Source organism: Gymnoscopelus microlampas (assembly GCF_963454915.1).
Source record: "Gymnoscopelus microlampas genome assembly, chromosome: 1".
NCBI classification, from domain to species: domain Eukaryota; kingdom Metazoa; phylum Chordata; class Actinopteri; order Myctophiformes; family Myctophidae; genus Gymnoscopelus; species Gymnoscopelus microlampas.
In genome coordinates this window covers 60,290,181-60,313,221 of record NC_139962.1, presented here as the reverse complement: position 1 = coordinate 60,313,221, position 23,041 = coordinate 60,290,181, and the positions used below count along the sequence as shown (strand labels likewise).

General features: G+C 41.6%; 1 protein-coding gene across 2 annotated transcripts in view; it reads right to left on the bottom strand.

Annotated features, from left to right (window-relative positions):
• Window positions 1-2,486: 2,486 nt before the first annotated feature.
• LOC311045126 (uncharacterized protein) overlaps window positions 2,487-23,041 on the bottom strand; it is a 36,734-nt gene continuing 16,179 nt past the window's right edge. For both annotated transcript variants that reach the window (XM_084056935.1, XM_084056936.1), the window contains exons 8-17: window positions 21,573-21,636; window positions 20,360-20,403; window positions 19,161-19,286; window positions 17,488-17,636; window positions 14,131-14,239; window positions 8,891-9,664; window positions 7,539-7,807; window positions 6,645-6,738; window positions 6,360-6,453; window positions 2,487-4,844 (exon numbers count right to left, since the gene is read on the bottom strand). In XM_084056935.1, the coding sequence (XP_083913061.1) occupies window positions 4,774-4,844; window positions 6,360-6,453; window positions 6,645-6,738; window positions 7,539-7,807; window positions 8,891-9,664; window positions 14,131-14,239; window positions 17,488-17,636; window positions 19,161-19,286; window positions 20,360-20,403; window positions 21,573-21,636 (1,794 nt within the window). In that variant the 3' untranslated portion in view covers window positions 2,487-4,773. The remainder of the gene's footprint in view (window positions 4,845-6,359; window positions 6,454-6,644; window positions 6,739-7,538; window positions 7,808-8,890; window positions 9,665-14,130; window positions 14,240-17,487; window positions 17,637-19,160; window positions 19,287-20,359; window positions 20,404-21,572; window positions 21,637-23,041) is intronic.

Here is a 23,041-nt window from a genome sequence, read left to right as displayed (position 1 = left end):
AATAGTTGTTCATTGAATGGTTTATTTTCGGCTTTTGTTTACAACAAATCAAAACACACTTGTGTGGACTTACAAAAAGAAAAAAAATCACAAATGTATACATATTCAAAGTCAGCTCACACACAAAATCCAAACTCCAAATAGTCAAAGGGATTCAAATCAATGATTAAATATAATACAGAACAAATATAAAACATTGGCAAATATAAAACCAGTGTAACCTTTCCTGTCTTAGTCTCCAGACTAAGGGGGAACTGAATCAAGTTCAATTCCACAGCCGAAATTAATACTTGCGTCGGTTATTAACTTTGGGGTAGAACCCACTTGTATCTTTTATTACTATTTCCCTGTTGCACAATGGTGAATGAACGGTCTCTTTTCTTCAGGCACTGTTAGTTTATTATAACTCCAGCAACATCAAACACGTTTCAAGTTCACTTCACTTCCTCAACTTAAACAATAGACAAATGCATACAACATACATACATACATAATACACAATACATACAACATACAATAACCCATCTCTCTCCCAGCATCCTTCTCTCACCCCAACCAAATCCTATTGTCACAGACTCCTCTTAAAGGAGACATTTTTTTTACAATTTTACAACACTACCCCCACTATGGATGGCAATGTATCACAATTCCACTCCATCAGTGCAGTTACAATGTAGCATACTTCACCAACATCTCAGCAGATAACATGGCCCAAGGCAGACTTGGCTTTTTTTTTTCAGGTAAGGCTACATTGGTAGACTTAGCAAAGTGGGCATATTATGAATCAACTATAAAACAGATTACACCAGTGGTCACTGAACATATACTGGATAGGCATGCTGCACCTCTCTGTTCACCTGCTATTCATTTCAAGTAACATGCAAATAATTCAATTCAATTCAATCTTTATTTCAGACTCAAGGTCCATATCACAGACAGCATGACACATACACAACGATAAAAGCAAATAACTCTGTTCAGGTTCAGAATAGCAAAGTATGAGAGTAACCATTTGTTTGTACATACTGTGCAATCCACAAGTCCTTTCCCCCCCTACCTAAGGAGTTCTGGGTAGACTACCATCACTCCTGGTGAGATCAGGGCATCATTCTTGCCCCTTTTCAGCAAATAACTCACCACTAACTATGTTTTTATTTTAAACAGTTCAGTTCAGTCTGTCACCCACTCCCCAACCTCCAGTCACCTGTCAACGGCGAGTCCCCTATACCACCGGCCAGCCTTGAGACTTGATTCTTGAGTAAATTCTGCAAAACTGACAGGAATTCCACAATGTTTCTTCTTGTACTCCTCACAACCTGCCCAGTCCTTTCTCATGGCTGAATTCATCTGGAAATATATAAAAATAAATATTTTGTGTGTGTGTGTGTGTGTGTGTGTGTGTGTGTGCATACATATATACATACAGTGCCTTGAGATTCAAAAATTGATGAAATTAATTGTTTTACTCAAAATTCTCCACACTATACCCCATAATGACAAAATAAAAACATATGTTTTTGATTATTTTCCGACATTCACAGTTAACTGTGGGACCTGATAGAGACATGTGTGTGCCTTCCGTGTGTCAGATCAATTTTATTTACCATCGGCAGACTCCAATCAAGTTATAGAAACATCTCAAGGATGATCAGTGCAAACAGGATGCACCTCAGCTTAACTTTGAGTGTCATAGCAAAGGGTGTGAATACTTATGCACATGTGATTTTGTCTTTTTTTTTGTAGAGGTGCAACCGCTCCTATAAGAGGGTTTAGGACCCATCCGTGGTGAATTTTTTTTTCAGTTGTGAAAATGTGTCTTTCGCTGTGACACCATGCTGTGGAAAACACTCCCATAGGCTGATAATCTTCACACCCAGTGTGAAGTGCTGTGATTGGCTAGCAAGATGCATGATGAAATGAATAACTCCTATTTACAATATCTGTGCTCTATGCACAGCAGCCATATTGGGAAGAAATTCACAGGTGTTGCCAATGATACTAATGAAGGCTCTGTTCCATTCTGGTCAGACAGAGTCAGGGTGTTGATATCGTGCATGTTGACTCACTGGAAGCACTCTGTTACACCAGTGGGTCTAAAATGGGGGTCCAGGGACCCTCATGGTTCCTTGAGGGGCTTCCAAATGTCCCCTTGCGGGTGTGTAACTCTGAGAGTGTACAAGGGTCCGTTTGGTTCCATTTGTACACTCTCAGAGTTATGGGGTCGTGGAAATGAAAAGCCTTCATTAGTATCATTGGTAACACCTGTGAAGGAACTTAGTGATAGTATAGCTGATGTGCATAGCGCCTATTGAATGAATACAGGTGTTTTGGCTGTGTTGTAATTACCATGGCCAACCAATCAGAAACAGACATCTTAGTAGGGCTTCCAAGGATCATGACATTACTTCACCACTAGAGGGTGTCAGGGGAAGTGTATTACAACCCAAACACTACAGATTGCATTGTTTTCTTCACAAACACAACCATTCTCTGAAAGAATTCCAAAGAAACCTTTATTATAAAGTTTTAAACTTTCTGAACATAAACATTTCAATTTGTAACATTTCAGAACATATACATTTCTTTATACGAAACAGTAAATAATTCTCTTATTTGTGCACACGGTAAGTTATTCCGAAAATAAACACTGTATGACTGTAACAACTTTGCCCATGTTCATTCTCATCTCATTCATCTATTTACAAACCTGCATTTTGTTTTTCACTTGAGGCACTTTCTGGAAGAAGACACTCTGGAGATCAATTTAATGCACACAGACACTTTGGTAGGGGTTTGGGCAGTGTAGTTACCTAGCCATGATATAACTTATATTAGTGAGATATCTTCAGTAGTTGCTCTGTTCCTTTGATTCATATTCATTCATATTCCAGAATATTCCTCATTGGCTTACATTGCACAGTGAGTGAAACAGGGTCAAAGTCACTCTTTTAGCACATAAACAAGAACAAAAAAAGCTTATTATACCAATATGTAACACAAATCACAAAACCCAGAACATTTTGTTAGTTTTTCTTTTCTTTTTTTGGGTCAATTTCATGTTGATTTTACTTGAATTAAGAAGAAAATCCGGACCATCAAATAGTAAAGCAGATATATTTTACATCATGGCACGGTAACTACACAAGCCAAACCTCTACCAAAGTGTCAGTGCGCTTTAAGGTCCAATGTAGAAAGTATAGAGGCATCACTTGCACTCCACTCTCGACAGAATTCTTTATTTGCCTTCCAATTCAAGAAATGTTTTTGTCCTTAAATTGATCAACTGAGCCCATGACAGAGGGACTGGTGTAGTGGGACACAGGTAAACATGCCGGTGTAAATGTATTGTCAAACTGCAAACAGGGTTTTTACATTTGTATTGATTGTAAACATTTGGACCACAGTTTTCTCTGGTGATACAGCTTATAATAATATCAGTGGATCATTCCTCAGTAATGCAGGTAACAGAAACCCAATATTGATATAGGCAACTCAATACAATATCACCTGGGTCTTTAAAAGAAAATGGGTGTAAAAGAAAATTGGTCACTTTTTGCAGTTTCAAAGTTAACCTGGCGTCCCTATTTTGGGCATGCGAAAATTGCCAAAAAACAATAAAAAATAAAAAATCTTTGAAAAACTGTTTAAAATAGAGAAAATAGCTGATCTACAAGCTCAAAACAAGCTTTTGAGCTTGTCGATCAGCTATTTTAACCGCTTCAAACCGCTTGAAGGTATAAAATAGGGCTTAAGTGGTTAAATTTAACACTCAGGATGTTGCCGCGTAGCCTCGAGAATTGCTCATGTTCATTAATACTTCCTGGAACACTAGAGGGTCTCGTTAACGTCGTCAGAACGACGTTTGTTTTGGTAATAATTGAGCGGCGTTCCCCTTCAACACACACACACAGGCTACGACAGGTTCTCAGTCACAAGAAAAGATGCAGAAATGCCCCCAAACCGCGTCGTTCCGGGTCAGATCTACGTTGGCACAATCTCCTCCAAAGATGGCAGAGCTTGCTTGTCAGAGCACGAAGTAGAAGATCGCCAAGGCTTTAGATCTTCGTATGAAAGTGTAAAGAGCGGATAGGGATTCGGGGGGAGTGGTGATAGCTTAATGGTTATGCTTAATTCATACTCCATCTACGAGCTGATAACGCGTCGCGTTGTCAGCTTGTAGAACTGTTGTTTTTTGGCATGCCGAGTTCTACAGAGTATGAATTAGGCTTATGCGCTAGAGTTTGTTCTCTCTCTCGCTCTCAAAATGTATGGGTTTTTGGTTAAATGGCTGAAATAAGGTCTGTGGTTAACAGGCGCTTAAAGAATTACCATGTATTGTTCTACAAGATGAAATACATTAGCAAAATAGCCCACTCATCATGAATTTCGAAAGCTTTTTAAAGATCTTAAAAAAGGCGTTTGCCAACAAGTGGTTAAATGAAACGACGGACGCCATCACGCTGAACAACACAAGCCTCTGTGGTGGTGACGTTCAAGTCATGCAAACATTGCGTCGTTCGTTCGTAGCGTGACGTTAGCTTTTGACTCATGGCGATTGCATTTTAGCTTCAAAAATCATAAAACGGGTGATCATTTGTGATGATTATCTTGCAGAACAAAACCGATCAACGACTTACTCGTCACAGAGCTTATTTTCGTCAAACAAAAAAATCACCAGTGACTTTACTTTGAGAGAGAGAACCAGGAAGGTGCTGTAACTTCCTGCTTCCGAACCACAGGAATACATCCTCCTCCCTGACCAACCCTATAGCGTTACAAGACAGTAGTGGCCAGATTGGTGGGGGTAGAAGGATGTGGCTCTTTAGTCTGGGATGTCTTCTCCTCTGAAAGAAACAAAAAAACACAACCACCAATAAACAATCAGTTAAAGCACTGGTTCTCAAACATTCCAGGCCGCGGCCCCTCAAAATAATCATATTTGAACTGGCGACATATGGGTTCATATGGGTTTTGGTGCTGCTTTTAGGTGATTTTGCTACATTTCAAATCAATTCTTGAATTACGTTTACAGAGCGATAAGAGTGATAACACGTGTTATCACTTATATTCATGTATTTAACAATTATATTGTTATCCCATAACATGTGTTATCACTTAATTATGTTTACACAGAGTAATATGAGTGATAACGTGTGTTAGACAGGCTGTTTCGCATGGATACAGGTGTGCCTTGAGTTTTTACTTGCCCTTTGATGTTGCCTCGTGCACAAAAAGTTTGATTTGAACCCTAGCGTCCCTATTGACTATTCTAGTCATCATAGGCCAACATTCTGACAAATAGATCCACGAGCGCACAACACTTCCGCCTTGCAAGTTGTGAGCTCGTAGATTTCCTATTTTTTTGTGTGAAGGGGAAAAAAAGGAGAAGAGCATGGAGTCCTGGCAGACCCCTGCCAATGAGGTATATACAGTATGGTTTACCTGTACTCGGAACCGCTCTTTTTCCCTCTACACCAAATGACTTTGCCAAAATTAGCGGATCTACGCGTCACAACATGATGTGTAGATCCGCCATTTTTGGTGAAAGTCCCCCACAGAATAGGGATGCTAAAGTTCAAGTGGTTAACCCATCAAAACCGGGAAAGCATCATTTTAGATTTTAGCTGTACATAGCAACATAAGCTTTTCAGAAAACTCTTAGGATTTAGAACAGTGGTTCGCGCATGTACATCTATTTTTCTAAGAATTTTGAAAAATCTTGAAAGTGTCTTTTTTTAATACAATTTTTGAACACAAATCTTTTCTGGGGTGGTCCCCTCTGGCACACAACATTTTCAGATGGGCGGTCAGCGACCAAATACATATCATTTCGGGGGGTCATTGGCACAGAAAAGTTTGAGAACCACTGATTTAGAGGACATTTGTAGAATCTTCTTAACCCATTAAGACCTGGAACTGTGTCATGTTTAGATTTGAGCTAAAAAGCATTATTTTACACTTTGGGCTATTCAAAAATAGCAGATATACAAGCTCATAGCGCGGCACCGAGTGCCACGCTACGAGCTTGTAGATCTGCTATTTTTGTAGATTTTTTTGTTTTTTTTGTAGATCTATATTCTGAATATATATATTTTTAAAGCGAACACTTTTAACTCAAATCTTTGCTTCTGGGGGGTCCCTGGAACAACATATTTTGATGGGGGTACGCGGCCAAGTACATATAATTTTGGGGGTCCTTGACATGAAAAAGATTGAGCACCACTGATATAGAAACATACGTTTTTCAGAAAACTGTTGAGATTCAGGAGACATGTAGAATCGGCTTCAGGTCTCAATGGGTTAATGGTCTTAACGGGTTAAGTGGTTGAAGGATAAGGGACACTAGGTACACTTCTCACCAGGTTGTTCCTCTGTCTGTTCATCACTGTGCTCTTGTTCGTCCTCAGGGATGTGAATCTCACCCAGATCTGTCAGATTCTCCATGCTGGAGCCCTTTACAAAACATCATTTACAAAGCATTACATTATTGAACCTTTTTTTCCCCCCTCAGGAAAGAAATACACATTTTCATCTCAACTGGTATTAATTAAGAGGTATTAATACTTGAATTAACTGGTATTAAATAGTGTAATAGTGTAACAGTTATTGATACTGTAAGTAATAGGTAAAAATAGTATAATTACCGGTGACTGGGAGAAGCAGTCTTCATCTGAATTGCGAAAGCCTTCTGGTGGCTCCATGAAGATTTCTAACTCCTCCCCCTCCTCCTCTTCATCACTGGTGAGAGACCAAAAACACACATGTAATAATAATAACGACAATAATCAATATCAGTCTGTGTGTGTGTGTGTGTGTGGCATACAGTAAAACTGGCCTGATAATGGATACTGCACTAAGTACTCTGACAATGATACCTACTGAGCATCGCCCTCGTAAATAATGATAATAATAATAATAATTATTATTATTATAATGATATTAACTCTTAAACTGCCAGGGTTTTTCAAAAATAGTACTCAAAAAGTCCCAGCAGTTTACATGGTAAAACATAGGAAAAATCGTATTTTTTTCTCCGTTTATTTTTTAACATTGAAGTGAATGGAGCAGCAACTTTTTGGAAAATGTTATCTCCTGGTTCTTTGTGAAGAACGGAAAAACGGAAAAAACAAAAAAATAAAGAATAATTTTAGAAATGTTTTTATTTTGTTTTAGTTGATAATCATTTGCTGCGTCCCCAGCAAAATGTGTTAATATAACATCAAAATCAGTTTAACCACTTTAACCCTTCTTTATACTTCGGCAATTTGAAAATTGACAAGCTTGTACGGTAGATTGGCTATTTTTGTGGAAAATTGTGAAACTTGGAACAAAATTGCGAGAAATTTGATATAATCTTGAAAAACTAAACTCATGGTGGCCTCTGGCACAAAACATTTTCAGATGGGGGTCCGTGGTTAAATTGAATGTACATATCAATGTGGGGGTCCTTGACATGAAAATGTTGGAGAACAACCGATATATAATAATAATATTTTATTATGCATGTATATACAGTACGTGACAAAGATGACACTGACCTCCCATCAGCGTAGAACGTCTCCTCAAGGCCTTCCTGTTCCTCCACCGCCTTTACATCCACTTCCTCCATGTTCTTAACATCTTCACCATCGTCTGCATCCACCTTCACCTCCTTTACGTCGTCTTCCCCTTGTAACTCCTCCTCCTTCTCCTCCTCCTCTTCCTCCTCTTCCTCCTCCTCATCGTCCAGGTCGGAACAGTTGAGGAAGTCAAAGCTCTCCAGGGCCGTCTCAACCTCCTGACTGAAGCTGGAACTGTGACAACAAACCTGTAGACAAAACACAACACGTTGTTTAGTTTGGCAGCATGATGACACCTTTAAAAAAACGTATGTTTCTATATCAGTGGTTCTCAAACTTTTAGTAGGTCAAGGACCCCCAAAGTGATATGTATTTGGGCGCGGACCCCCATCTCAAAATATTGTTGTTCCAGGGACCCCCCAGAAGCAAAGATTTGAGTTGAAAATGTTTACTTTAAAAAATATAATATTCAAAGATTTGCACACATTTTCACTATTTTTCAAAAATAGCAGATCTACGATCTGCTATTTTTGAATAGCCAAAGTGTAAAATAATGCTTTTTTAGCTCAAAATCAAAAAGTGACACAGATGCGTCCCAGATCTTAATGGGTTAACCCATTAAGACCGGGAACGCTATCTGTGTCATTTTAAGATTACTTTGGCTATTCAAAAATGGCAGATATACAAGCCCATAGCTTGTATAGCTTGTAGATCTGCAATTTTTGAAAAATTGTGAACATTTGTGCAAACCTCAAAGATTTCATTTAAAAATGTTGTTACAGAAAATATATACATATTCAAAGATTTGCACACATTTTCACGATTTAAAAAGAAATAGCAGATCTACAAGCTCATAGCGCGGCACTCGCTATGAGCTTGTAGATCTGCTATTTTTCACTAGCCCAAAGATATCAAAAAATGACACAGATGCGTTCCCGGACTTAAAGGGTTAACCCCTTCAATGCTGTGTACTTAGTCGAACCAGTAATATAGACTAAACCTTGTAGATCTGCTATTTTTGAATAGCCAAAGAAATAAAAAAAATGACACACAGAAGATGCGTTCCCGGTCTTAAATGGGTTTATAAGCAGTGTTGCCAAATTCTGTGAGAGAAACAAGCAACCAGGTCTAGGAAAACCAGCCCAAAAGAAGCGACTATGGGCCACATGAGCACTTTAACATCTACATCAGCTATTTGAAAATAGCCGATCTACAAGCTCACATCGCGACGCGTTGTGAGCTTGTAGATCGGCTATTTTCAAATAAAATTTTGCGGGGAAATTATAATAAGCAGATCTGGCAACCCCTGGTTATAAGACACTTGGTCTTACCGTTAGCGGGTCTCCCTGTTGTTTGGCCTCCTGGGCGGAGGAGGAGGACTGGTGGTGGTGCTGCTGCTGCTGACCCGTAGAAGAGCGCTCCTCCCCCTGCGTCGCCTCGCCCGCCGATCCTGACTCGGCGGCGCCGTCCGCTCCCGCCGCGTCGCGCTTCTCCGCCGGCACGGCCGAAGACTCGGACGTCCCATCATCGTCGACGTCGCCGCCGCCGCCGCCTTCCCGGGCCTTCGGTAATAACGCCTTCGCTTCCGAGCCTCCGAACTCGGGCGGCGCGTCCACCACCACCGCCGAGGCCGACGCGTCGGGATAGGAGCGGCCGAGGCTCTCCGAGGACTCGGAAAGCCCCGCCGATCGGACCGCGTCGTCGGCGAGAGTACAGTCCACCGCCGCCGGCCCGTTGGACGACGACGAGCTCCGCGGGGGGTGGCCGTTGGGAACGTTGTCGTCGTCGTCGCAGAAAACCGGCTCGTCCTCCTCCTGGTTGGACGAGAGGGAGGGCGTGGAGGCGCTGCTGGACTTGTTGTTGTTGTCGTTGCTGCTGCCGCGGGGGCTGATGAAGGACAGCTGCTGCTGCTGCGCGGCGGCGGCGGTGGAGGGGGGCGTGGTCTGTTGTTGTTGTAGTAGCGTGGCGGCGTGAGGCGCCGCCGCCGCCGTCAGCCGCTGGGCGTGGTGCGCCAGGGCGGGGCTGTTGGACGAGTCGTCGGAGGACTCGGAGGAGTTGGACCAGACCGTGCCGTTCTCCGCCTCGCCCTGTCTCTTGAGCAGAGACTGACCGGAGCGACACAGACACACATGAGAACAGGGACATGTTAGATTCAAATATGAAGACCTGAGGTCTAAAAAAGATATATATTTATATATATATATATAATGCAACAACCAAAAAAATCACGTTTAAAAAAAAAATAGCAGATCTACAAGCTCGTAGCGCGGCACTCGGTGCCGCGCTATGAGCTTGTATATCTGCTATTTTAATAGCCAAAGAAATCTAAACAGATGCGTTCCAGGTCTTAATGGGTTAAATGAAATATTAAAGACCTGAGGCCGATTCTACAAATGCCTTCTAAATCAGTAGTTCACACACTTTCAAGGTTTCTCAAAAATGTTTTAAAAAATTGCAGATGTACAAGTAGCAGAAGTGACGCGCTGTGAGCTTGCATATCTGCTGTTTTTGAATGACCAACGCACAAATCTAAGATGGTTTTCTCATGCAATCATAACTCTTTTCATATCGTCACTGTCAGGCAAAAAAAACACTGTATTTACTTTTATGTTTTTTCATAAATGAATGTCCTATTTTACAATTTGTTGTATGACAAAGCCGTGAAACTCCGTGAAAAAGAGCTTGTAGATCTGCTATATTTGTTACTTTAAAAAAAAATGTTTTTTAAAGCTTTGAACATTTTCACCTACATTTTCAACCAATTATAAGTATTAACATTAATAAGTATTAAGAGCTTGTGACTAAGGACGGAGCAAGCTCTTTCAAGTGGGAACATACAAGGTTCCCAACTTGACAGCGACAATACATTCAATGAGCAAATGACATAATTATGTCCAGGAAACAAAGATATGCACATGCATAATACTGCTACATCGGTGCCATTTTGTGTAGCTAAAGTGCACTCAGACATTCAGATTTCACCACACAACGCTCTCTCAAGACGACAAAATATTACTGCATATATTTGCCATAGCATAGAATTAAAACATGTTCTACTGTCTGTGGTCAAAAACGCTTGCTGTAAGAGCCTTTGGACAAAGGAACACACAGGCTAAAACTCATTTACATTCATTCAAAACATTTACATTAAACATAATGAGCGTTGTCTTTATGTTGCCCTGTTATGAAACCATGGGACTAAGAGGGTTTGTTTAAGAACTACTTTCGGGAAAGTGTTGTAAAGACGAGGTGATTATGGGGGTCTAATGGGGGTTCTGTGGCCTAAAATGCGTATCAAACTGGGGGTCCTTGAAATGAAAGAAGGGTTGGGGAGAATCACTGCGTCTACGCTTACAAATACAACCAACACACCAACTGTGAACGGGCCGGTCGGGGGGCAGGCGCCGCGCGGCGGACGAAGTCGCGGCGCACGGGCGATCTCCTGTCGGGCGCCAAGGTGTCGCAGAGCGCCTCCACCAGGGACCAGCTCTGCTGCCTGGCCGGCCGGAATGTGCCGCGGCGCGGCGACGACGACGAGCTCTTCAGCGGGGAATGGGGGGGGTTAGAGGGGGGACAGTGTTGGGACCTCTCTACTCAACCACTATTAAACAGCTACAAGGACCACAGCTATGTTCATACACGCCGGCGCTAGGACTCTCGTCCACGTATCTGCCGCTACTCTCTCTGTCTACGTATCGAGGGCAACAACAAGCACACGGCCAACACGCCACTCGTCTAATGGCCTCACACGCCCAACACGCCACACGTCCAATAGTCTCAGTGCTAGCGCTACAGACACAGCAGTTGGCGAGCAGCTGAAACAGAACAAAGCCAGTGAAATGAAAGCCATGACAGCCATCGGTGACGACGTGTCGACACAAGAGAATACTTTGGCTATACGACACACTACGCTTCATTCATACTGCATGGTGGGGCTGGGCAAATGTCACAAATGATTTGACCAAATACTTGGTTATCGTGATGAGATTGTGGGGATGACTATTGGTACTTTCACAAAACATTCACGCCATTTGATAAATAACCACCAGTAATGCCTTTATAAATAACCCATTAAGACCTGAACATTTTTTTTTGAAAAAAAAAAAAAAACGTATGTTACTATGTCAGTGGTTCTCAAACTTTTTTATGTCAAGGACCCCACAATGTATATGTATTTGACCGCGGACCCCCATCTCAAAATATGTTGTTCCAGGGACTCCCCAGAAGCAAAGATTTGAGTTACAAATGTTTGCTTTAAAAAAAGATTTGCCATATTCAAAGATTTGCACACATTTTCCCAATTTTTCAAAAATAGCAGATCAACAAGCTCATAGCGCGGCACTCGGTGCCGCACTATGAGCTTGTATATCTGCTATTTTTGAATAGCTAAAGTGTAAAGTAATGCTTTTGAGCTCAAATCTAAAAGTGACACAGATGCGTTCCAGGTCTTAATGGGTAAACATAACAGCTGGAACAGCCAGGTAAGTTCCGAATATTACTGTCCTGTAATGCAGTCTTTAAAACCAGGAAAAGACAGTAGTAGCAGTGGCTCAAAGGGTCTTGGGTCCTCAACCTGAAGACCAAAGGCTTAATATCTCCCCTGACAAAAGGGGGATTCCCTCCCCTCTTAGGCTAGTGGTTAAGATGTTTGCCTTTTAGTGTCCCTTCCCACGCAGGAGACCCGGGTTCGAATCTCAGACGCTACACTTAATTGTGATTTAGGATATTATGATATCCCAAAATCCCAGACAATATCTAGTCTCACATCACAATATCGTTAGTCTCTCTCTCGAGGCAGACCGTTTTCTAATCGTTCCTCCCAGCAGCATTAAAATGCTGAGAAAATAAAGCAGATGAAGCCTAGTTAGCTTGCTGCTTAGCAGAAATGAAAATCCCCAAATATATATATTTTTAGACCTTTTAAAGTACATTTGTGTGTGTACACTGCATGACGATTGTTGGAATACCCTGAGTCTCTGAAGAGTTGCTTCAGAGACTACGATATAAACATAATATCCATATATTGCCCAGCCCTACACCATCGCTAGGCCTGTCACAATTATTACATCATCGTCTAATTGCAATTATTTTATATAATCGCAATTATTTTTGCAGAATCGTCATAATCAATTCCATGTTAAAAAAAGTCATATACTTTAAAAAAAAAAAAAAAATAGTGGAAATAGCAGATCTATAAGCTCAAAACGCGTCGCATTTTGAGCTTATAGATCGGCTATTTCCACTATTGTTTATTTTTAAGCATAAAGTCATTAAATATGTGTTATTTGTCATATCGGCCCTGTGCAACTTTTGTATACGAAAGCTAAAAGCCAAACAGAAATTACATTTTTATTCATAATGTTCCATTCATTTTCAACGACGGAAACACAATTAAATCGCAATTATTTGAGTGATAATTAATCGTCAACTTAAATTTGTAATTGTGACAGCGCTACACCATCGCACGAGCCTATCGGATGTCAAAAAGAACAGACCTTAGTTAGCCCGTAGGTCTGTTCTGTTTGACATACGACACGTCATACTGCGCCATATAAATGCAGGCTTTAGTGTGTCACTATTATAGAGCAGAGGTTCTCAAACTATGGTGGAGGTGGGGTCGCACATCTAAAACGTGTACAGAGACACTTTTCCGTAACCTTTAAACTCTGCTGATAAGACACAGTATCAGCAGGAATCACAGCGTTGCAAATGTGTTTTCTAATAAATATTCCTATTCAAGTCCACCGATTCTTTTTTCTTTTTAACCCATTAAAACCGGGAAAGCATCTGTGTCATTTTAGATTTTGGCTATTCAAAAATAGCAGATGTACAAGTTTGCAGTGCGTCACTGCCTGCCCCACAGCAAGCTTGTACATCTGCTATTTTTGAACATTTTTGAAAAATCTTGAAGGTGTGAATAATTTTTAACATTTTAACACAAATCTTCTCTTCTGGATGGTCCCTGGCACAAAACATTTTCAGATGGGGGGTCCGTGGCCAAATGCATGTCATTTTGAGGGGTCCTAGGCATGAAAACGTTTGAGAACTACCGATTTAGAATGCATTTTGGCCTCAATGGTCTTAATGGGTTAATAAACTATAAATGACGTGCAAGGACCCCAAAGATGAGGTCCTAAGTCTGAGAACCCCTGAACCAGAGGGACGGGAGGGGAGGGGAGGTCTGAGCGGGCATAATAGGCTCTATGCACAGCAGCCATAGTGTGAAGAAATTCACCGGTGTTGCCAATGATACTAATGAAGGTTCTGCTCCATTCTGGTCAAACAGAGTCAGGGTGCTGTTAATGTGCATGTTGGCTCACTGGAAACACTCTGCTACCCCAGAGGGTCTCAAAGTGTGGTTCAGGGACCCTCATGTAACTCTGAGAGTGTACAAATATCCATATGTACACTCTCAAGAGTTATGATGGCCGTGGAATAAAAAAAGTTTGAGAACCACTGTGCTATTCTAAATAGAACAGAGCCTTCATTAGTATCATTGCTAACACCTGTGAAGGGAGTGATACTATTGGCTGCCCGTTCATAGAGCCTATTCTCTGTTCACGTGACTCACATAGAACACCTGCTCCCGCATGGAGGGCGTGTCCGGAGGGCTCTGATTGGACAGCAGCCTCTTGGACACGGTGCTGCTGGATGAGGTGAGGTCGTCCTTGTCGAACGGGCTGGAAGGGACGACAGAGAAACAGTGTTGAAATGGTACCATAGAACAAACGTACTGGATACATTTATTTGTTTCAAATCGACGCTGACGGGCAGAAAACTGCCGTGGTGTAAAGTAACTAAGTATATTTACTCAAGTAGCCTACTGTACTTAAGTATAATTTTGAGGTATTTTTGCTTTACTGGAGTATTTTCAGTACTTTTACTTCTACTCCACGACATCTCAGAGGCAAATATTGAACTTCTACTACACTACAAGTATTTGAAAACTTTAGTTATTAGTTACTTTGTAGATTTGGATTAATATTACCCACTTCAGCCCTATATACTGTACATTTCGGCCATTGGAAAATTGCCGATCTACAAGCTCACAATGCGTCACACCGCGACACATTGTGAGCAAGTGAGTGAGAAAAAAATGTGAGTACTTTTTCCAACACTGATCAAAACGTGGCGCGAAGCGACGCGCTTTGAGCTTGTAGATCTGCTACTTTTGAATTTGAATCCTGAAAAGTAACTGTTTTGGACATGTGAGGTTTCCACCCGACAGAGACGATATATATGTTGAAATAAGGTTCTACGGTTGTACTTTATTGTTACATCTTGTGTACAGGACAGGTACACAAGAGTAAAACTTATTTTTGTTCGTCTTCCTTCAGACAATGCAGCAGCATGGATAATAACAACAACAACAATAATATAATAAAACCGTAAAAACATTTTAAAAAGAAAGAGAGTGCAAAAAAAGATGGGGGGGGGGTCCTTTTGTCCAGGTTCCTTCTAGTTCTTGTCAGTTTGTGCCTAGACTGGAGGAGCCAGCCCTATCGAAGGTCTCGAAGGGCGGTGCAAAGCCTTGCGCTCGGTACCAGCGCCGCTTCCTATTGCTTCACCAATCTATGTCCCCGCCTCCCGCACCCTCCCCCCCCCCCCCCGGCCTGTGCACGGAACACGCTCGCCAAATTTAGAGCGACGCCCCTCTGCACTCTGATTGGTTAGGAGATAACAAGGTTCACTCACACTCCTAAACCACCGTTCCTGCAATGTTCCCCCAGGCTTTTTTTTTCTTTTGAAACAAAAAAAAAAAAGGCATGGGTTTCCCAGGCTAGTTCACGCCTGATTGAACGGGGAAAGAAGCTTTTTTAGCAGTCTGTTGCCAGTGTGGCTCTGAGACTGCGTAGCTGTTTTCCATGCGGCAGCATCTCATTCAAGATGTGCTTAAGTGTTAAATAGCTCTATATTCTGACAATCTGCAATCATTGCTATAGAGTGTTTGTTCGGCAGCAGGGGTCTGCCTGTCTCTGCAGCTCTTTAGTAAACGGAAAATACATTTTCAAGTTCGAGAGACCAATTTGATGCAATCACTAGAGAGACACAGGGTAGAGGACAAACAAGTGAAATTGGAAGTGATGAAACAAAAACATTAGTAGACAAAATGGAACTGGAAAAATACTGAATTAAAGCTGATGAATGGGGTCTCTTTCCTGACGGTGAAATTGGCAATCCACCCGAAAAAATGTATTTTCTGTTTATTAACCTATTAAGATCTATTAAGATCATCTGTAATTTTCAACCATTATCTTATACTTTGGCTGTTCAAAAATAGCAGATCTACAAGCTCATAGCACGGCACCGAGTGCCGTGCTATGAGCAGATCTACAAGGGACACGTTGTGAGCTTGTAGATCTGCTATTTTCAAACATTAGTAATTTTACTTTTGGTACTTCTATAAAGTATATTTTGATGCCAATACTTTTGTACTTTTACTCAAGTAACATTTTGAACACAGGCCTTTTATTTGTAACAGAGTATTATTATATTGTGGTATTGCTACTTTTACTTAAGGACCCCTGGGGGTCCGACCCCAGGGGTCCTTGGGGGGGTTCCAGGGGATCCCCAGCAAAATGTGTTAATATGGCATCACGATAATTTTAACCACTTTAACCTTTTATACTTTGGCTATTCAAAAATAGCAGATCTACAAGCTCATAGCGCGGCACCGAGTGCCGCGCTATGAGATCTGAGATCTGCTATTTTTGAAAAATCGTGACAATTTTTGCAAACCTTTGAATGTACATTTTTCAAAGCGAACATTTGTAACTCAAATCTTTGCTTCTAGGGGGTCCCTGGAACAACATATTTTGAGATGGGGGTCCGTGGCCAAATACATATACATTTTGGGGGTCCTTGACATGAAAAAGTTTGAGAACCACTGATGTACAGTATCTTTGTGTCTATTGTATCTGCCTGTGTGAATGCAGCATAAGACAATACCAAACAATTCATTGATTCATCCAGCTCTATTGTTTTATTTACTAGTATTAGTTATGGTTTTTACTCATTTCACTGATTCTCAATGTCAGGTCTGGGGACCACCAGGGGTCCAAACGGACCCTTACCGGCCTGTAACTGTACAAATTGGAACCAAATGGACCCTTTATATTACGGGTCCATTTTTGGTCCATTTGTACACTCTCAGAGTTAAATTAACACTGAGGATTTTACAGTGTAGATTGGGGTTTTCCAGAAATATATATATTTTAAAAAAAGTATCAAATCGGGGGTCCATGGTCTAATGCTAGGTTTCTAAAAGGACCCCCAGGGGTCCTTTGAGGTTGAGGTTCCAGGGGGTCCCCGGCAAAAGTAGTTAACGTAGCATCACAATCATTTTAACCACTTTATCTATTTACATGTTGGCTATTCAAAAATAGCAGATCTACAAGCTCACAGCTTGTACATCTGCTATCGTTTTAAATTATTTGAAAAATATTGAAAATGTTTGGGAGATTCTGAATAATTTTGATTCTTTTTTTTTTTTTTTTTTTTACATAAATCTTCTCTTCTGGTGGTCCCTGGCACAAAACATTTTCAAACATATCAAACTGGGGGTCCTCATAATCAAAAAGGTTGAGAAACACAGACTAATTTTGACACATATTATGAAGACATTCACAGGTGTTACCAATGATACTAATGAAGGCTCTGTTCCATTCTGATCAAACAGAGTCAGGGTGCTGATATTGTGCATGTTGGCTCACTGGAAACACCAGTGGGTCTACAGTGGTCCATTTGGTTCCATTTGTACACTCTCCGAGTTGTGGGGGTCGTGGAAACCACTGTGCCAGACTAAATTAGTATCATTGGTAACACCTGTGAATGTCTTCATAATGTGGCTGCTGTGAATAGAGCCTATACACAGCAAATAAAAAACATCAACAACACACGGTGGAGGTAATGAGTTTTAAGTGCTGACCTCCAGGTGACCTCCAGGTTGAGTTTGACCGTCCCCAGGTCGTTGATGTCCACCGCCAGGGTCTGGGGCAGAGGACAGAACAGGTCCAGCATCTCACACGACACGCTCCCCACCACCACGTGGTTGGCCAAGCTCTTCAACTCCGTGACCTGCAAAACCACCAAACACACACATCAACTGAGGGATCAGCACCACCCATATACCCTTTAGCACTTAACCCATTAAGACCTGGAACTTTGTCATTTTTAGATTTGAGCTAAAAAAAAGCATTAATTTACACTTTGGGCTATTCAAAAATAGCAGATATACAAGCTCATAGCGCGGCACTGCCGCGCTATGAGCTTGTATATCTGCTATTTTTGAAAAATCGTGAAAATGCGTGCAAATCTTTGAATATATATATTTTTAAAGCGAACATTTTTAACTCAAATCTTTGCTTCTGGGGGTCCCTGGAACAAAATATTTCGATGGGGGTCCACGGCCAAATACATATCATTTTGGGGGTCCTTGACATGAAAAAGATTGAGCACCACTGATATAGAAACATACGTTTTTCAGAAAACTGTTGAGATTTAGGAGACATGTAGAATCGGCTTCAGGTCTCAATGGGTTAAAGCTGGTGTTAAGTGATACTTGTTTGTAAAACAAGTGTTAAATAGCTCTATAATGTGATAGTAGTCAATGCTATAGGAGTGTTTGTTCAGTAACCAGGGTCTCCCCGTGTCTCCGGCTCTTTAATAAACAGAAAACACGTTTTCAGATCAATCGATCAAAAGAGAGAACTCATGGAGGATACATGTGAAATTGGAAGGGATGAAACAGAATTGGAACTGGAACACTATAGACGGGTTTCCGAGCGACGTCATCACAGAGCAGAATGCGCAATCTGCGCATGCCTGGGGGAAAGGCGCGTTCGAAAATACAGCCCTGAGCGGCAGTGAGCGCACTGGCCAATACAAACTAATAGGCGAGTGTGCTCCGGTGCGTAATTTCCAAACGCACCCATAGGCTTACCCCCTCCTCTGCGCGGTCATATCCTCTCAATGTTTACAAACATGAAACCCGTCTATGAAATGGAAGCTGATAAATGGTCTTTGTGGGGTTCCGTCTCCTGACTGGATAAAATTGGTACCAAACAAGAACATGTATGACAAAACACAACTATCTAACAAAAACACACAGTATCACTTACAGTACACCCACTTTAAGTATGCTGGGGTGATAAAATATCACAAACGCAACACTAGGCTGACTTTTTAGATAGGGAAAACTAAACAATACTGGGTGTGCTATTTGCTGGCAAATCCAATCTTATGTTAAAGGAGCATTTCACCCATTTAAAACCAAAAGAGCTATTCTCAGCTACAATATTTCATGTAGAGAGAAAACAGAAGATACACTAGCATAGAGCCCTGGGGGACTCCACTCAACAACATATGGGGCAGTGGTTCTCAAAGTGGGGTCCGGGGACCCCCCAGAGGTTCCAGGGGGTCCCCAGCAAAAGTAGCTGATGTAGAATTACATTCACTTTATCCATTTATATGTTGGCTATTCAAAAACAGCAGATCTGCTCAAGCTTGTACATCTGCTATGTTTGAAAATCTTTGAGAAAATATCAAGATTTGAATAATCTCGATATTAATATTTTTTATGTGGGGTCCAAGGGGGCTCACCTTGATAGACAGCAGTTCGGTGACCAGAGGCAGGAAGATGTATTCCTCGCTGTCCCAGACCTGCTTGTTGCTGACCTCCACGCGGCCTCGCAGCCTCCAGCGCTGTCTCCCATAGCGCATCAGCACCTAGTGGAGGGAATGTGAACAGCGTCTTATTCAGCTCCAGACCCAAAAGATACCTTTCGTCTCTGTCGGGTGGAAACCGCTTTATCTCCTAAAACAGGGGTCTTCAACGTTTTCAGGCCAAGGACCCCCTAGCTGAGAGAGAGATGAAGCAGGGACCCCCTCTATATTGTATAAAATTGTGTTTCAGATTCAACCTTTTTTGTTTACTTCTGGTCTGCTCTTTTATCCCTCTACACCTATAGCCTCTTTGCCAAAATAGCAGATCTACAAGCTCACAACGCCTCGCAGCGTGAGGCGTTGTGAGCTTGTAGATCGGCTATTTTTGGCTAAAGTTCTCCAAAGAAAAAGGATGGTAGGGTTCAAGTAGTTAAGGTAAAAAAAAAATTACATCACACAAAGATTTGGCGGACCCCCTGTAGTAACTCTGAGGACCCCCTAGGGGTCCCGGACCCCCTGTTGAAGACCCCTGTCCTAAAATGTTCAAATTCAAAAATAGCAAAAGTCTAAAAGCTTGACACGCAGCACTTGTGGATCTGCTACTTTTGTGTATTGTTACTATGATCAGGTAGGGCGTTCATTTACGAACAAACACCAAAAGATAGAATATGGAGATAAAGCGGTTTCTGCCCGACAACAACGATTTATTCTCTCTCCGGGGCCCAAGCTTACAAAAATACATTATGACATTATAACGTAGCTTCATAAAATAGTGAAAATAGCAGCTTGTAGATCAGCTATTTTCATTATTTCTAAATGATTATTTTTTTAGAATGGATTTCTAAAATTGTTAAGATTGTTTGAAATAGTTTTTTATGTCTTAATCATATTAATATATAACAAAGAAAATGTTTTGAAAATCAAAAAATAAAGAATTGTAGGAAGCCCCGGAAAAATGGGTCTGTGACATAAGAATGGGTCCCAAACCATTGTTTGGGAAACACTGTATGACTCATCCAAGTCCTGTGTGAACAGACGGAGCGTGGACTGAAACGCGTGTGTGCCTGCTGTGTGTGTGTGTGTGTGTGTGTGTGTGTGTGTGTGCGTGTGTGTGTGTGTGTGCGCGTGTTTCTTACCTCATACTGGTCCCCAGCACACAACCGTGCAAAGCCAGCAAGACCTGAAACACAGACGGCCACCAACATAAGAACAGTGCATGATCTGATAGGAGGGATAGCAGAGAGTTGTGTTTTGAGCAGATTCAAGATTTGTATCATTTGCTCTCTCAGGACAGATTCTGCCAACACCAGAATCTGGACAGCACCACTGCCTTAACCCATTAAGACCTGAAGCCGATTCTACATGTGTCCTAAATCCCAACAGTATTCTGAAAAACGTATGTTTCTATATCAGTGGTGTTCAATCTTTTTCATGTCAAGGACCCCCAAAATGATATGTATTTGGCCGCGGACCCCCATTTGAAAATCTTTTGTTCCAGGGACCCCCAGAAGCAAAGATTTCAGTTAAAAATGTTCGCTTTAAAAATGTATATGCACAAAGATTTGCACACATTCTCACGATTTTTCAAAAATAGCAGATCTGCAAGCTCGTAGCGCGGCACTCGGTGCCGCGCTATGAGCTTGTAGATCTGCTATTTTTGAATAGCCAAAGTGTAAAATAATGCTTTTTAGCTCAAATAAAAAAATGACAGATGCGTTCCAGGTCTCAATGGGTTAAACATGTAGTGTTGCTGTTAGTAGGAATAAACACAGAAACACCCGGGAGGAAGTGGACTAATTAAGGGGAGGAGCCAAACCGAGTTGGTGTTTCTACACAAAGAAGGAGGTGGTGACCCCCAGAGGCAAAAAATAAAGGGAAAAAATGTGTCTTATTATTATCTATATCTTTTATCTCTGCTTCTGGTCAGACTGAAATACATACATACAGGCAATTTACTTTTGGGAAATGTAGAAATTGTCTGATATGTTTGATAATGTTTGATAATATCACTGTTAAAAAATGTTAGCCACATTAACCCTGGAGCTATTTTAACAACAGATGGTAATACAGAATAACAGCAGCATAAAAAACGTGTACATTGGTCATACATAATTAGTCATACATTAGTCACAGTGCTTGCGGGTGCTGTGTGCGTGGTTCCTATTTCTAAATGTGAACCACATGTGTGCGTATATGTGTGCACTGTGCAGTATGTACTGTAAACATATCTATTTGTATATACATATATATCTATGTGTATGTACGTTTACTTTGTGTGCATTGGTTTCTTTTTGTTTTTAGTTTTTAGTTGTTTTCGGGGGTGGTGGGAGGGGGGTTCAAATGACTCACCCTTCATCTTAATATGAAACTCTCCCATCTGGCTCTCTATTTCAGTCTCCAGTGAACACATGTGCTGGAAGAGAGAGAGAGAGAGAGAGAGAGAGACAGAGAGAGAGAGACGGAAACGTTAATACGAATAACAAATGTCTCGGTATAACATCACAAAACACATGTTTTCTTCATATTACTAACACGTCCCCCAGATTTGCATTTGATTCTTTCATATGGTCTCTGTCCAAAACTGTTACTTTTCAGGATTTCGAGCTTGTAGATCTGCTACTTCTGATGCTTTTGTGTGACGCTGTAGTGTGATCAAGTAGGACTTTAATTTACGGGGGAAAAAAAACACAATATGGAGATGAGAGGTTTCTGCCCACAGCAATGATATCACATCATCCAGCAGAAACCTTGTATCTCCATATTTCAAATGTGTAGGGTGTTGTTTTTGTGTAAATGAATAGTACCGGTAATACCCTACTTGGTCGTACAAGAGTGTCCTGCAAAAGTAAAACATTGCCGATCTACAAGCTCACAACGCATGGCATCGTGACATGTTGTGACTGCTGAGCTGTCTGCTTTCACTATTTTTAGCGGTGCCAACCGCTCTACGTTTGACTCTGTCTGCGTGTCCGTCCGTTTGTGTGAGCACGGGATGAGCACCGCAAAGAAGCAAACAGCTATAACTTCAGTTTGCAGCATGCCACCAAGTCCAAATGGACTTTGGTATGTGGACTTAGACCACCAATAGGCACGAGCATGAATTGATGAAGTTATCAAAGAGGGGTCCAGGGACCCCCAGCGCCCGTATGAGCACGGGATGAGCACGGGATTTTAAACAGCTATAACTCCAGTTTGCAGCATGCCAACAAGTCCACATTTGGTATGTGGACTTAGACCACCAATAGGGACCCGCATGAATTGCTGAAGCCCCGCCCCCTCTGTCTTCCCATTGGCTGGCCTTCAAACAGCCATAACTCAAGTTCGCAGCATGCTATGGAGTACAAATTTTGTACATGGACTAAAGCCAGCAATAGGGACTAACTGTCATTACTTAAGCCCCGCCCCAAAGGCACCGCTTCCTTCACACAGGGTGTGATTTTTTTTCAAATGTTGGAAAGTGGAATGTGGTTAAAGCAGCACTATGTAACTTTCCTCTTCTAGCCCGGATTTGGACCGGGTTTCCTGCTCAACGATTTTTACCATTGAGCTAATAGAGCCTGCCTGCTTGCTCAGGGGATTCATTCTATCTTGACCATCAGGTCAAAATGTGTGTCAGATCCTGTGTCTAGGTGAGACATGACCTTTGACGAGATCTAAATGTCTCAACAGAAGAACAGGGAGACAAAATACAACCACCCCAATTGTATAAGTCAGGGGTCTTCAACGTTTTCAGGCCAAGGACCCCCCTAGCTAAGAAAGAGATGAAGCAGGGACCCCCTACTATATACTGTATAAAATTGTGTTTCAGATTAAAGCTT